Consider the following 15873-nt stretch of genomic DNA (forward strand, 5'->3'; position numbering starts at 1 on the left):
ATGTCACCAAGTAATACAATTCATTAATACTGCCTAACTTCCTGTGTTAGCAGTTCATTGGTACTTGATATACGAGCAAGCTTATGAAAGTAAATCAAACTTTACTGTGGCTCCAATGCCACCAGAGCATGGCTTGTTTACATGGATGCGGAAATGCTGGTCAAACTAGGCCAAAGCATGAGCCTCAAAGAATAACTGTGTTCAGTAAAAATCTTACACAGGCTATAAAGTGGGTATTGGATCTGTCCTCAGCATTATAAAGGGCATCAACCGTTGTCCAGGTGGTGACTGACAAAATGGAATTTTTCCCTCTTCACTTTAAAGGGTAGAAAATTACATGCTCCGGCATTCCTTATGGCAACATTTTTATTTCTACCCATTTCTGAAACAGATAAGTGTGTGCTCAAGAATGCACGAGTCCAATAAAATAAATTTGTAGTTTCCTTCTTTGACATCCTCTATAATTCCTCCATCTCGAAGTGTGTAGTAAAGCTGTTTGCCATAGATGTGTGTTCAAAGATCCTCGACAGGCTTGGTTTCAACAGTTCTACTGAGTGACATGACAGGTGCTGAGTCGTGTCATTCTTCAGGGACATCATTTGGTCTGTCCCAGGCTCCCTTCGATCATAATAGAGAGCCCAGAGCAGAGTAATGGTGAGAATCATGGCCAGGATCTGTGTCACTCCAATGGAGATCCCCAGAAACCTTAGCACCTGCAGTTGTTTGGTTCCCCTCAAAAAGGAATACATTTTCTTCCCACAACCCTGTAAAAGAAATAACACAGTCAGTATTACTTTGGGTATGTCACGGAGGGTCAAATAGTGAAAACAAACAATCTGTGCCAGTTAATGGAACCAAACAACTTGAATCTTAACAGTTGAACACAGTGACTCTCAGCAGGGAACGCCTATGAGAAACTGGAGGGGAGATGGAGAGGAGCACTTTTTGAAAAGCCTGCCCAGGTGATTCTGATGAGCTTACTCCTTTTTCTGTCTTCCTCACCACCTGACATTGAGAATCACCAGCACAAAACACAACTAGAGCAGGGTTGGTAACCTTTTGTTTGTGTCTTTGTTTGTAAAGGGTCAGATAGTAAATCTTGAAGCAAATCTTTGCCGGCCATATGGTCTCTATTGCAATCACTCATCTCTGCCACTGTAACAAGCAAGCCACCATAGACAATATGGAAATGAATGCATATGGCTGGCTGCCTTCCAGTGAAACCTCATGAACCAAAAAAGCAGTAGGCCACATTTGGGGCACAGGCCATAGATTGCTGACCGCTGATATAGACTGATCCAGATTTTGCAAAAATGTTTCCTTATTATTGTTGGTATTCACTGTTAGATTATAGCTCATTGCTGGAAGCCCAGCTACCCAGCCTGAGTGGCAGAGCCCCGGCTGTGGACGGACTGGTGACTGCAGGGTGGCCCGCCGACAGTGAAGCTTCTTGTCCTCCCGCTTTTAGGTAATTCGGCCTTGAAAGTACCTGGGGTATTGTCTGTTGGGGAATTGCCCTCGGCAGGCCCCCTGGGAAAAGAACCATTAGGGAAGAAGATAAGGTTCCGCAAGAAATTGTGCGGCCTTACGTTTAGCCCTTGCCATTCCCTATGGAGACTCCCCTACTTGCAGGAAGGATAGCCTCGTGCAGTTGCCAGCAAAGGCGGCCAACGAAGGAGAGACATATGGATCCGAAAGCCCCACTCCGGTAACTAAGGAGTGTATCTATGGACACAGGTCACTCTGACCCCTAGGCCCACCTGGCCCCCCGGAGGCATTCCAGATGATGATTGAACCTAGTCGGTTAAAGTACAGAATGGTTCATTGGTTCCTAGGTGCATTGTCTGAGAATGTATAAGGCGTGGGTTTCTAAGGCCCTCTTGGCCCCCTTCCTGGCACCTCGGACACAGGCGAACACTTTTGTTCTTCAAAACCACGAATGGTTCAGGGAAACAACTAATAGGTCATGTCCCTGTAACTGTTCCACTTGAGGTGAGAGATAAATGACCTTTCGTGAAAACAGCAAAGCACTTTATAGATTATAAACATAGATACATAATAAAAACAATAAAAGAAATTAATCAATAAGCAAAGGGCAGGAGGGAACGTTATGACAAAACAATCATGTTATTCCTTATGGGGTAATTATACAAAGGAACGTTTTCAAAATTAGATAATGTTAGAAAAACATAGATGACGTATGTTACAAGGAAATCACTAGCATATATAATGACACGTTTACTGCAATAAATCGGCCAGTTCAGCACACTGCTGTTGTCTGTGTCCATTTTTATTTTTGTTTTGTTTTATTTTCACTTTTTCGCCGACGCCGTTCATCCTTCGGGAACCCGTGGACCTGCTGGAGCTGGACTCCGGCAGCTCATTTGGTCAGAGACTTTTCCCAAGGATCAGGAACGTTTGCCCAATCTGCTGCTGAAACTTGCTGATAGGTGGAAATTAATCTATTCCCTTTCACCTACCATCACACACTTTTGTCCACTGTCTGAGAAGAAATACAAAATGGAGGGGGGGGGGTGTTCCTGGCATGGCATCGAGTCTTAGTTGGATTTATTTATTTATTTGTATATAGACAGAGAGAGTGCATATGTGAGCAAACCAGGGAGGGGAAGATGGAGAGGGAGAGAAGGAATCTTAAGCAGGCTCCACACCCAGCATGGAGCCGGACACAGGCCTCAATCTCACAATTTTGAGATCTTGATCTGACCCAAAATCAAGAGTTGGACGCTTAACTAACTGACCCACCCAGGTGCCCCAAGGAAGGGTTTGAAAAGTATCTTTAGTTTCCCTACACGCTAAAGACACCTGACTTAAAAGGATTAGCAAAGTTTCTTTTGTATTTAAAGTATAAAAGGCTAAGGAGTGCTTGTGGTAGACAGAAGAGAATTCCGAAAGAAAAAGAGAAGAGGGAAAAAAGGGAAAGAAAAACTATGACTAAAGATAATGGCGGGGGCAGGAGGCGCAAAGGAAAGGAGGGAGAATGCAACTAACAATTGTCCGAGTCACTTCTCCAGTGAACAAAGCAGAGCGAACCTGCCAAGTCTCTATTGAATCCACGACAAAGAAATGATAATTCCCTCTTCCAAAGGGAAGCTGATTCTAAATGAAGGTGAAAATCTAGGAAAGAATTTTATAATAATAAATTTCAAGGACTTGGAAGATTCTGAGTCTTTGCTCTACTTGGAAGAGAACAAATTTGCCTGCCACAGTTTCATGGACTTTGGCAGAAGACAGAGGCCAAGGACTTTATTACTCATAGCAATAGCAACAGCCAGAGTATGTGCCAGTTCCTCGAGATCCAAGTGCAACATGGAGACAACCAGATAATGCCTGCACACAGTGGACTGCATTATGAAAGAGAAACCTGAAGTTTAGGGAACCCTAATCTTTCATAATGGGCAGTAAGTATAAATGTCCTTTGCATCGGAGAAAGATATCATCTTTATTATACTGGACAGTAAATAAACCTGCCCTTTCCTTTGAAGGGAGACACCATCTCTATCTTCAAGGCTGTTTCTGTGCAAAAGCCCTTGAAAAGATAGTCCAGAACAAAGGCATCCATTGCTTCTGCATACAAGACATGAAGAAATGCAAGAGACCCATGTGAAATTATCTCCCAACAAGAAGAACTTGACTTTTCAAAACTTTTGTTCTGAGTTTGTGCAGTGATTCATTCTGCTTACCCTATTGAGGCAGCTACTTGAATAAAAAGAAATTGATAATTACATTGAAAATTTCCTCCTTGGGGATAAGTTGGATAAGCGTCCAACTTCAGCTCGGGTCATGATCTCATGGTTCATGAGTTTGAGCCCCACATCGGGCTCTGTGCTGACAGCTCAGAACCTGGAGCCTGCTTCGGATTCTGTGTCTCCCTCTCTCTCTCTCTGTCCCTCCCCTGCTCGTGTTGTTTCTCTCTCTCAAAAATAAACAAAACAAAAACTTTTTAAAAAATTGCCTCCTTGTTTTCTTCTCTAGATTTCACAAAGAACTCAACTAAATCAAGGGAAGCAAGACTACTGAATCAGTTGTGAATCTGTGCATTATGTTGGAGAAGAAGAATGAACAATACATAATTCTTAGATTTCCAAAGGCATTGATTAGTAACTTTACTTCAATAAGTCATTATGTTCAAAGGAATACAAAATCATGTAAAACGAGTCCTAGACATGCTTCAAGAACTTTTTCTGGTAAATCATGTAATGCAAATTAACAGCCAAAGATTAGCTAAACTTCATCAATTTCACCAAAAATGAACTTAAAATATTTATAATTTAATACTACTTAACATGGGTTTAATAAAATCACTTCTTTGGCCATCTTACCTTTTTAATACACACACAAAATGCATGTATGCACACACATGCACACACAGTCTGTGGGAAACCAAAATAGCTGTCACAGAGAAAATTCACCGAAGTTCAAATACTTTTCAAAGAATTTCATTGAGCTAGTTCATCAGAGCCCTCTCACCCTTATGTTTATGTGTAATTCTAACAAGTATCCTTGCATGACACAGTATAGAATAATAGTTAAGACCATGAACCGCAGAGCCAGAATTCTGAGTTTCATATCCCTGCTCCACTTACAAGCTATGTGACTTTAGACAAGTTACTTAATCTCTCTGTGCTTCAGTTTTCTCATCTAACCTGATGAGGTTTTTTGGGGTGATTGTGGGGGGTCTGGAGCCAATGGCCAAGAAAGAATTCTTGAAGATGTCTTCAGTGCAAAAGGGTGATTTTATTAAAGCACGGGGACAGGACTGGTGGGCAGAAAAAGCTACCCGGGACCATGAGGAGAGACTGGTTTATACTATGGGGTTGGGGGAAGTAAAGTCCAGAGGAAGTTTCCAGTGAGATTTTCCTATGCTAAAGAAGACTCCCAGGATACTGGAGGCCTAGCTATTGTCAAGCTAAGGTTGTTTTTCCCTCTAGCAAAGCATTAACATTAAGACAGCAGGGAGTTCCTGGAGAAACACTTTACTCTGCCAGCCTCAAGTATTTGTCAATGGGCTGCAGGTTATAAGGAAATTAAATTCTATCTGCCATTTCCTTCTGTCTTTGTTTCCCACACCAGGCCCACTAAGGATTAGAAAGCTCAAATTAAAATAGATAAAAAATTAGGGCACCTGGGTGGCTCAGTCAGTTAAGCATTTCTCAGGTCGTGATCTTGGTTTGGGGAGTTGGAGTCCCATGTTGGGCTCTGTGCTTACAGCTTTGATCCTGGAGCCTGCTTAGAATTCTGTGTCTCCCTCTCTCTGTGCACTCCCCCAATGGCACTCTCTCTTTCTCAAAAAAATAAATAAATAAATAAATAAATAAGTAAAAATAAAAATAAATTTAATTTAATTAAAATTTAATTAAAAATCAAAAAATAAAATGATAGAAAATCTATAAAAAGCAAGTATGAATAAACAGGTACAAGGAAGGTACATTTTTTAAAAGAGAATGAAAATACCAAATCACACCATTGTGCCATCTCTGAGTATTGATGCAACAGCCCTTGCTCACAGGAGCCAAAGTGGCTGATGCTGTTTTTCAGGGCAGTGAAGTAACTATCTAAAATGATTATTTGCCACTGATACATTAGATCACTAGCCTTCTCATGGAGCAGAGAAGTATTAATTTCTTTTTGGTTTATTTATTTCTTTTGAGAGAGAGAGAGCATGCACAAGTGGAGAAGGAACAGAGAGAATCCCAAGCAGGATCTGCACCATCAGCACAGCCCGACGTGGGGCGCAAACCCACGAACCGCGAACCATGAGATCATGACCTGAGCTGAAATCGAGAGTCGGAAGCTTAACCAACTGAGCCACCCAGGCGCCCCAAAAGCCATTTTATATAGTTTGGAAAGGGTCACATTAAAGATAGTTAAATTTAAAAACTTTAGCTTCAAACAACCGGAAATTAATTTATATAGCTACATTATTTAACATCATTGCTAAGTAAGGCAGTACCAGATCACCACATCCATCTTTAGAAAAAGGAAATGGATATAAAATGGCAGCGGATTATGTTTAGTTAATTCCTTACCTATATTCATCAGTACTTAGAATAAAAATGGATGTTTAATAAGTAAATAAAGGATCAGTTAGAATAGATAAATCAATAATTTGGTAATAATAATTAAAATAAACTTCAGAATTAAATGTAAACCATTCAAGAAATACATATGCTAATGATTCAATCCTGTGAAATACCATAAGTCAATTATCATTTGAGTTTTACTTTTTCAGTTGTCACTGGTACTTAAATTTTACCTGTGTAGTTCTTCTTCTTCTTCTTCTTCTTCTTTTGTGGCACCATGTTATGAATGGGGTAGCATTATCATGATATATAGTTCTTATTGTCATAAGATCTCCCACCCCTTTTGACTAACTCATTCTAACTTGAAAAACTGTGCAGGAAAGGTAACGTTTCTTGTTTAAATCAGTGAGTAAAATCAAGCAGAGACTGATAACCAAACTACAGTCTATTGTGTTTCATATTTTGGCTTTGGGGAAAGTCTGTCCTAATTATATTTTAAACAACCACATTTGTAAAAAAAGGTATAGTAAACTATATCCTCTGGGATGGCTTGGGGGATGTGATATACTAGCTAACACTGAATGTTCTAGAGTGGGAGGAGACCTTGTAAGTTAATAAGTTCAAGTTTTAACCTTTAAAAATATGGCTAAAAACCACTTCCAGAACAACATCAACAAAACTGGCAGAGAAAGGACCTCTATATAGTTTCTCTTCCACATAAGTAATGAAAGCATTAGCAAAAATTGTCACAATCAACTTTTTTAGAACTCTGAAAATTAACCAAAGCTTGTAGCCACCTGAGGAGCATTATTCAGAAGTACCTGAGTCTCAGTAAGAACAGCAAGCTCTGTCACATTGTAATTAGCGCTCTCCCATCCCCTCTCCCCAGCTCTGCAGCAGCCTTGAAAATCAACAGCCCATAATTATGGTGAAAACCAGTGGCCTGGAAGCCAGAGGCAACAGAATATGACTGGAGCTCCTTCAAAGCCCCAGTCTCAGATAACTGTCATTATTTGTCCTATCTTGCGGTACCCTGGAAGACCTCATTTGCAAGGTTGTTTTTATTTGAACCTGAGTTGGAGCTCAACCGGGCAACAGCCTTTTCCCTGGGGGTATTTGTCAAAAGCACCCAGAGGAACACTGAGGCTGCCTGAGGCAGTGCATAATAACTGCACACAATGAGCTGGTCAAAAAGCTTAAAAAGAAAATCTGGGGGAATGAGAAGTCCACAGGGGCCTTGGCAAAGCTCTGGGATACTTGTGGAACTTTCCAAAGTTACACACAAGAACAGGGCAGTGCTTATGTTCAGGGCCATGTGCATGCTAAGGGAAGACCTAAGAAGGCCCTGCAATCTTACCTCTGGCTAACTTTGAGGCTCTGCGCACCCTTGACAAAGACCGGGAGGCTTATTGGTTCCAGGCATCTTAAGGAAATCTCTGATCATTCATTAACTGTCCCTAAGTTAACAGGGCAGACTTTAGTGGCCACACATGACAAAGAATACAGATTTTACAGAATTGATTCAGGAAGGTCACTAATGAATAAACAAGCAACAACAAACTCTGGGGAGGGAGGAGAATCTGATTTCCAGAGTTGCCCATTATATTATTTACAATGTCCAGTTCTCAACAACAATAACAAAAATTACAAGGTGCGCAAAGATACAGGAAAGAATGACTCCCATACAAACAAAAAAAAGTCTTCAACGAAAATGCACTTCGAATGAGAGGAATTCATTGCCCCACTAGACAGTTTTGTCCACGCTTGAGCAACATTAATACTTAAGCTTTTCCTTATTGGAACCTATCTTCTTAATAAGATGCATTGGTCCTGGGTCTGCTCTCAAACTCTTCTATAAGGTAGAGAGTCATATTTGAAGAGCCATCACTTTCCCTTGAACTATTCTCTTCTCCAAACTAAATATTCCCAATTCCCTCAAGTTTTCCAGATATATACATGTCGTCAGCCTACTGAGCTCTTTTTGGATTGTGCTGATTTGGTCCATGTTTCTTTGAAAATAACACTGATTTTTAACTTTAAAAACTAGAAAATGCAGTAAAATATTAGTGTGCCAGAACACCTCCCTAAGGAATGTGGTGAACATCTCAAGACATGGGAAGGCAACCTGGCTATGTGTGCATGCATGACATTCCTCATGGCTCTGTAACACAGACTGCACATTCAGACTGTATGTCACCATATATGGGAGACAAAGGAGCAAAAATTGTACAAGAGGCAACCCCCTACTGCGCCCAGGGCTCAGCCTTTTGGGTCTTAGCCCTCTGAGCCCGTGCTGACACGAACAAAGCAGCTTCCTGGAAAGAAAAACCTTGGTGTCCCGACTCTGTGACTCACTACTACATTAGGACAACCAAGACTGTTTGAATGAGTTTGGATCCTGGGCAAAAAGCTTTGTCAGGTTCCCCAGAAGTGTGGACATGGGATCGTATCATATGACACACAGTAAGGACCTGGCCTCCTTCTGGATCTTGGGGACGCTAAAGATTATTTCCACGTCAAGGTGGGCAACAGCTGTTTATTCAAGGCAAAGGTCTTAGATTCCTCAATTTATGTAACAATAGGTCAGCCTTATCACTACCTCATTTAGTTTATAAGGCATACAGATAACCCCTCAAACAAGACAGAATTTTAATACTTAAGTTTGTCATTAGAATTCATTAAATACAAATCTCTCCATACTGCACACAATTTGATATTTTTTTGATGATTCAGAGGGCATGGTAGAAATTTGCAGTATATCAGGCATCGTGCTGAATATTTGTGAATCATTTACACAATTACTTAAAGTTAAGGATTAATTTTCCAAAAGAATAGTCCTCTTCTTGAGGACAATATTTTTCTGGATTTCTATATAAGCATTGTCCTCCTTAGCCACTCTCTTCCATTCCGTGCCATTGAATAAAATCAGTCTGAACACAAGTTGTGAGCTTATTTTCAGTCAGATAATCATGCATAAGGTTTACACTTTTCAGTGCAAACTTGGACACTTTTGCTGAAAACCAAGACACCAAGTCTAGAGAAGAAAAAAAAATACAGATGTGTCTCTATACACTCTATTGTACTATTCACAGAGATTTAGTTGCATAAACAAACATTTCTGTTGAGTGAGTCAAAGAGGAAACAGAAATGTTAGAGTTCAAAACCGCATTCCATTTCACAAAGGGTGTTTTATTCAGAATTGGAAAGAACTCAATTACACTTATTTGCTTTTCTCAAAATAAAATACTCTAAGTTGATTCACCTTGAATGTGTTTTCTTCCTACATAAAGCTATGTTAGTCCTACATTAATAACTTCAGAAAACTCAAAGGTATGAATACGCATGTGGTCTAACCTACTTTACTTGCTGCAGTATTAAAATCCTGGTCAACTATTAACTATAAATAATAACACTAACTTTTTAGTAGAGAAAAAAATCACTAATCCCTACGTTTCCTAGAATCTATTGGAAGGCATGTCAGGATGCCTCATTTTACTTGAGGAAATGATACACTTGAAATTATGCTCTGATCTATCTCCAAAATGATTTTCTAAAACTGGAAGCACCCCATGGCTTTTTGTTATTCAATATTCACAAGCAACAGAGAAAAAAATTAGGCAGACTTCTAATCAGCTTATGAAGATAAAGTATGAATTAAGTCTAGGTGCCAATACATGCCAGTATTGATATTTTTCTAATTGATGTTTGGTAATAAACGTGGCTCTCAAGTTTGAAATGACTGTGTTAATTATCACGTACAAATATATAATCTTCAGCCTTATTTCTTCTAAAATTAAAAAAGTGAACGTGCTTCGTGAGTCTGTGAACTTTACACAGGTTGGACCAAATGTTCTCCACTGATAATCATAAGTGCTGCAGGGAAATGAATCCTTCCTTTAAAAAAATTAAATAGCAAGTAATAAAATTCACCATAGGACTTTCTGTTCTCGTTAAGGGTAAGGCTAACCAAACCCGTGCATCGGAAATGCAGTAGAAAAAGTCTTCCTATTTCTTAATGACGGTCCCTGGTATCTCTATTAATTCTCACAATATCCCCATTGGACAGACAGAATCCCCAAATTTAAAAGACTGCATCTACTGAATATTTTTCAATTTTTACAGAAAGATGTGGTTGTAAAGAGACGATAGAGTCAGAAAACCCAGACAGTGCTGTTCTCCCTTGTGAGGCCGGCTCCTGCAGCAGGCACTCCCTGATTGACTGAGCAGAAGCACATTTACGAGCTGCTCATTCAAACGTTATCTCTCATTGGGCCCTTTGGCCGCCTAAATTTCATCTATAAGAAGAGGGGAGGTGTTAAAACCAGTGAAGTCAGAAACCACATGAAGGCCCCAAAATCTTGACCTCAAAATCTACCTTCAGCCAGCACAGATATATAGAACCAGAAAATGCTTACCCTTCCTGTCTTTAACTAGCAAAACCGGGTGCAATTTGGCTAGCTAAAGATCTAATTATAGATCGTTAATTATTCTATTTACTTTAATAAATGTTAATAATTAACAGCTATTATTGTCATTACTGTCATTTGCTACCGCCATGCATTGGAGATTTGTGTTTATTATACGCCAAGTGGTTTGCTAAGGGTTTCTCATTACAAAGCTTGATTTATCTTTGTAATACAAGAGTGAGGTAGGTAGTATTATTATCTCATTATAAAAATTAAGTCATTGAGGTTTACAAGTGAAAAAAAATCTACAAACATTCAGCTTATTCCTCACCATGTATTCCATATCTCAAAATTTTAGTGTCTAAAATCTGGGCTTTGGAATCAAATAGATCTAAGCTCAGTCACTGACTAGCTATGACACAGGACTACGTCACTTAGCCTCTTTGTGTCTCACTTTTCTCATCTGTAAAATGGAGGTAATAATACCGCACCTTAATGGAACTATTTTAGGGCTTTAATGAGGTAATGCATGTTTACAGAGCTATATAAATGTGTGTCTTATTTAAAAATTCCTAGGTGGACTTTCCAATCCCTAATTTACCTTAACTCTCAGCTATGACTGGTAGGATTTACTACAAACAGGCACTGTTCTAATGGCTTTAATATGTTCATTCACTCTCCAGACAACCCTGAGATGGGTACTTTGGTTATCCTCATTTTGCAGGCGAAAAGAATGAAACACAGAGACAGGAACACCTTGCTCGCGATCACACAGCTAGTTAAGGCGCAGAGTGAAGACTTAACCTCAAGAGTCTGACTTCAGAGCCTGATCTTCACCTCTGAGCCATGCTTCCTGACTCAAGAAAACTCATTCCTAAAACCCTCTCCTTCCTTGACTTCCAGGACACCGCTTTCCATTTCTCCTCTGCCTACAATAGGTGGGGCTCCTCCTCTGCCCAAGTGGTGCCACTCCCTAAATTTTGTCCTCTGTCGCATATGTCACACCATCTCTTTGTGGGACCTGATCTCCTCCCCATGCATTCATTGCCTCATCTACACTGATAACACCTGTAAACTGTTAGTCCCCCCCACCTGCTCCAGGCTGTTTTCTACTTCTTCATAGTAATCAGTGTTGTCTATGGGAATGCAGTCTCCTAGCCAGAGGCCACATTTCCCAGCCTCCCTTGCAACTAAGCAGGGCCAAGTGAGCCCTTGCCAATGGAATGTGAGCAGAGGTGATGAGTGTAGAGCTGCACACACTGGATGTTCTCCTTCCCATGTCTTCCTTCCCTCTGACCGGAATTGGAGAAAAACAGGAGCAAGTTTGGAAGGCAGGTATTAAAAAAAGGTGGAATTGTCTCACTATCCTGGGTCCCTGGATGAAGGCAGCAGAGCTGTCTGGCAGTCTGGCCCAATGGGAGAAAAATAGACTCCCACCTTATTCAACTCATTGCATATGGAATTAGCTCTTTCCCTGATCGGTCCGCACAAAATCCACATCTCTGACTGAATTAGGTCTACTGAGCTTTATATTTTCTACTGGTTTCTGCACACCAAGTACCTGACAGGAACCTTAAACCCAGCATTTCCAAGAAGGACCCAATCAAATCCAACCTATCTCCTCAGTAAATGGCTTCTTTATCCAACCAGGATCCGAGTCCAAGGCTAGTGTCCTTACAGCTTCCCTGTCATTCGCTCTGCACAACCAATTCATCATTTTGTTTATTCCCCCTCAAATCACTCACATTCATCCCTTCCCTCTGTCCTCAATGGCACAACCCGAATCCCAGCCCTTATCATCACTCACATGAATCACCTGCAACAGTTTCCTACCTCTCTTCCAGGCCTCAAGGCCTAGTCCTTAGCTCCACTCCTCTTCACAAGGGCGACACAATAATTTCAAGGCACAAATCTAAAATTGTTACTTTGTGAAGTACTTCTTTCAGGTCAAAATATTAAAATGGCTTTCTTATGAGTAAATTGTAAAGGTAAACCTTGCAAGTCTTCATTAACAAAGCAAAAGAAGAAAAGTCATTTGAACGGTGACTAGGTAACGGGAAACCTACAAGTGAACTGTGCCAGAAAGAGAGGGAAAGAAAAGAAGAACGCATTTGTATACCTTAGGCAAAATCAGCAGAACAGTTCAAGGCCCCATTAGATAAAGCAAAGCCTGAAGATAAAAGGGATGTTCCCCCCACCAAGCACAAACTGGTCCTGCAGGGCTCTGAATGATAAAACAGGTATCACCCAAGTCAGAGTAAACCTGACCCCTGCGGGCAGTTGCTGAGGAGATAATGAAGTCAGCAGAGAGGCAGGAGGGAGTGTCTTTGACTTCATATAAAAGAACGCTGTGAATGGAACTTCTTGGGGATATTCCATCTAAATAACCACTGAGCCTGAAAGCTGCCTACCGATTACTATCTGTGCAGGAGGTTCTGTGTGTGTTTATCTGAGAATGGAGCTTCATTATTAATAAATCAGAATCCCATGACTACTCAGCGTTAAGCTTTCCTGTCATAATAATGCCTCAAATTTGTGAATGTGCTTGCCTTTCTGCTTGGCAACTACTCACAGACTTTAGCATAAAATTCATGCGGTAGCAGGATTTATGGGGCTCTTCGTAATCCAGTGTAATCCAGCGCCTGCCCTGGCCAGCAAGCCAGGAAGGCCCTCTCGCCCCAGGCTCCAGCTCTAACTTGGCACGATTGCCTCTTTGCTTGCCCCTTTCCGGCTGTGCCACCCAAATATTTTCTCCACGTGGCTAACACCTGCTTATCTCAGGGAAAGACTAGCCCCTCTGTGTTCCCGATGCATATCTCACAAATATAAACAAAATGGTAATTAAAGATTACCTACCCATGTCTGGATCCTTCTTATGCTCCAGTTTAAAGTCACTAATTCCTATCTCTTATTATAACCACTGGTATGAGGATCATTACTATGCAGACTTGGTTAACTTCATGTTAATGCAACTGGCCAGTCCCTAGCCAGGGGTCTAAACTGTTACCTCGGGCTTCTGGTCTTACACTTATCTTTCAACATTAGCCCCTCATGTTGTTTTTTGTGTGTGGTGATGTACTTGGTCCTAAGTAGAATCCTACTACTAGTAATTTAAGAGCAGGGTTACCTGGGAGAAAAATAATCAATCTCATAACTATGTAGAACTTGCCAGAAAGCCATACCCCTATTCCCTACCATCTCCTCTTGGATCTACAATGTATGTCGTGTCTCCACCACAAAGAATTGCTAAGGAAATATTTCTGTGTTTAGGATGTTGTGTCTGAAAATTATAAAATCAAAGTTGTTTCTATTAGTCAAAGCAGACTATATACAGAGTTGACTCACTTTTCTAACTGTTAATAGAAGAGTGTGCGTCAAAGGTGTTGAAGGCTAAGATGCTGCCCAGAAAAGTACATATGCACAGATTATGAAGCAAATACCATTTGCTGACCACGACAGGGTACAAAGGAGATAAGGAGGAACAGGACCTCCAATCTGTGAGGGACGACAGCATGAGTTCATGACTCAGCTCACACGGAAGAGAACACACAACAGAGAGAACAAAAACTTAGAACGAACCATCCCACATGGGTTCATCATGAGCTGGCCCACCTTTAACCTGGGGGAGCATCCCTAATATGTCCATGTACCTTCTGGGAGTACCATGGACCTCTAGATGCTTGTCACCATCTGGGTTCTTCGTGCTGTAAATGGAGGCTCAGAGAGATCACATCCCTTCACTTCCATGCTTCCTGGCCTTCCCTATCACCCTATCCGTACAAGTTTTCTGTTACTCAGAGGCAGAAGTGGTTTGGGGCAAAATTCCTTGGGGAATTATAAAGAATATTTGCTATTCAAACCCAACATCACATGGAACATATAAAGACTAAGGGTCTAAAGGGAAAGTATTCCAGGGGCACCTGGGTGGCTCAGTCGGTTAAGCATCTGACTTTGGCTCAGCTCATGATCTCATGGTTTGTGAGTTCGAGCCCCACATCAGATTCTACACCAACAGTGTGGGGCCTACCTGGGATTCTCTCTCTCTCTCTCTCTCTCTCTCTCTCTGCCCCTCCCCTACTTGCTCTCTCTCTTTCAAAATAAATAAATAAACTTAAAAAAATAAAATAAAATAAGGGTGCCTGAGTAGCTCAGTTGGTTAAGCATCTGAATTCAGCTCAGGTCATGATCTCATGGCTTGTGGGTCAGGCTCGCATCAGGCTCTGTACTGTCAGCTCAGAGCCTGGAGCTTGCTTAGGATTCTGTGTCTCCCTCTCTCTCTCTGCCCTTCACCTGCTCTCACTCTGTCTCTCTCTCTCAAAAATAAATAAACATAAAAAAATTAAAAATAAATAAGATAAGTAAAATAGAGGGAAAGTGTTTCAAAGGCACCCAGCTGTGCGGAAACCATCTCTCTATCCAGCCCTCACATAAACTGCTGTGAATACTACTTTTCCGAAGAAGCCAACAATATCTTTTAACAGTGGTCTTTCTCCCAACCACAAAACGAAGGCATGTATCTTTGGAGGTACATTTTACTTTACTCTCTGTTCCTCTTTGTTTTACATTTTGAGTTGGTCCATTTGAAGGAGGGCCTGTTGTGAACTTGTTTACTTGCATTCATTTTTCTTGAGGCGGCATACGGAGGAAGAAAATTGCATTCCAATCCCTCTGAAAAGATGTTTATTCTTCATTTCCTAACAGGGGTAGCAAACACTGCAACTATCTCTACAACTGTGGTTCTTCACACTTTTTGGTATGAAACCCCAAGAAAAGCTGATGAAAGCTAAGAATACTAGTCATTGAAAAAAATGCATATAAAATATTGAAAAAAATTTCAGCACTATCACCTTTCCCTTGAAGCCCATCCAAGAAGAGCACAGGTCCATGGGCAAGAGGTTGACAGTCCCCACTTTTCTCTGCTAGCTTTCTTTCTCAGTCTTTCTGTTTTTCTTCTCCAGATCAAGTCTAGACAGAGAACTTTAGTAACGACATGGTGGAAAACTCAGCAGATGAGAGAAGGAAGAGACATTTCAGTCCTGTATTCTACCGACATACACCCTGAGTCTGATGTTCTGCTGAGGCCAAGTCTAACACCTGGTATTTAGAGAGTGTGGTTACACAAATAATCCCAAAGAACAGGGTAGTAAGCAGTCAGTAATCACTGACTAGTCTACCTCTGGGTGAGTTTTTGCACTCACAGTTTCACAGGCTAAAAAAAATTCTTCAGTGGATCTTTTTTTTTTTTTTCTTAATGTTTATTTATTTTAGAGACAGAGATACAGAGCACAAGTGGGGTCGGGGCAGAGAGAGAGGGAGACGGAATCTGCAACAGGCTCCAGGTTCTGAGCTGTCAGCACAGAGCCCGACGCGGGGCTTCAACCCACGAACCATGAGATAATGACCGGAGCTGAAGTCAGACACTCAAC

General features: G+C 41.0%; 1 protein-coding gene across 2 annotated transcripts in view; it reads right to left on the reverse strand.

Moving 5' to 3' along the window:
* Nucleotides 1-234: 234 nt before the first annotated feature.
* TSPAN12 (tetraspanin 12) overlaps nt 235-15873 on the reverse strand; it is a 63692-nt gene continuing 48053 nt past the window's right edge. For both annotated transcript variants that reach the window (XM_042970719.1, XM_042970711.1), the window contains one exon: nt 235-764. In XM_042970719.1, the coding sequence (XP_042826653.1) occupies nt 459-764 (306 nt within the window). In that variant the 3' untranslated portion in view covers nt 235-458. The remainder of the gene's footprint in view (nt 765-15873) is intronic.

The sequence above is a fragment of the Panthera tigris genome, chromosome A2 (genome assembly GCF_018350195.1).
Source record: "Panthera tigris isolate Pti1 chromosome A2, P.tigris_Pti1_mat1.1, whole genome shotgun sequence".
Classification (NCBI taxonomy): Eukaryota; Metazoa; Chordata; class Mammalia; order Carnivora; family Felidae; genus Panthera; species Panthera tigris.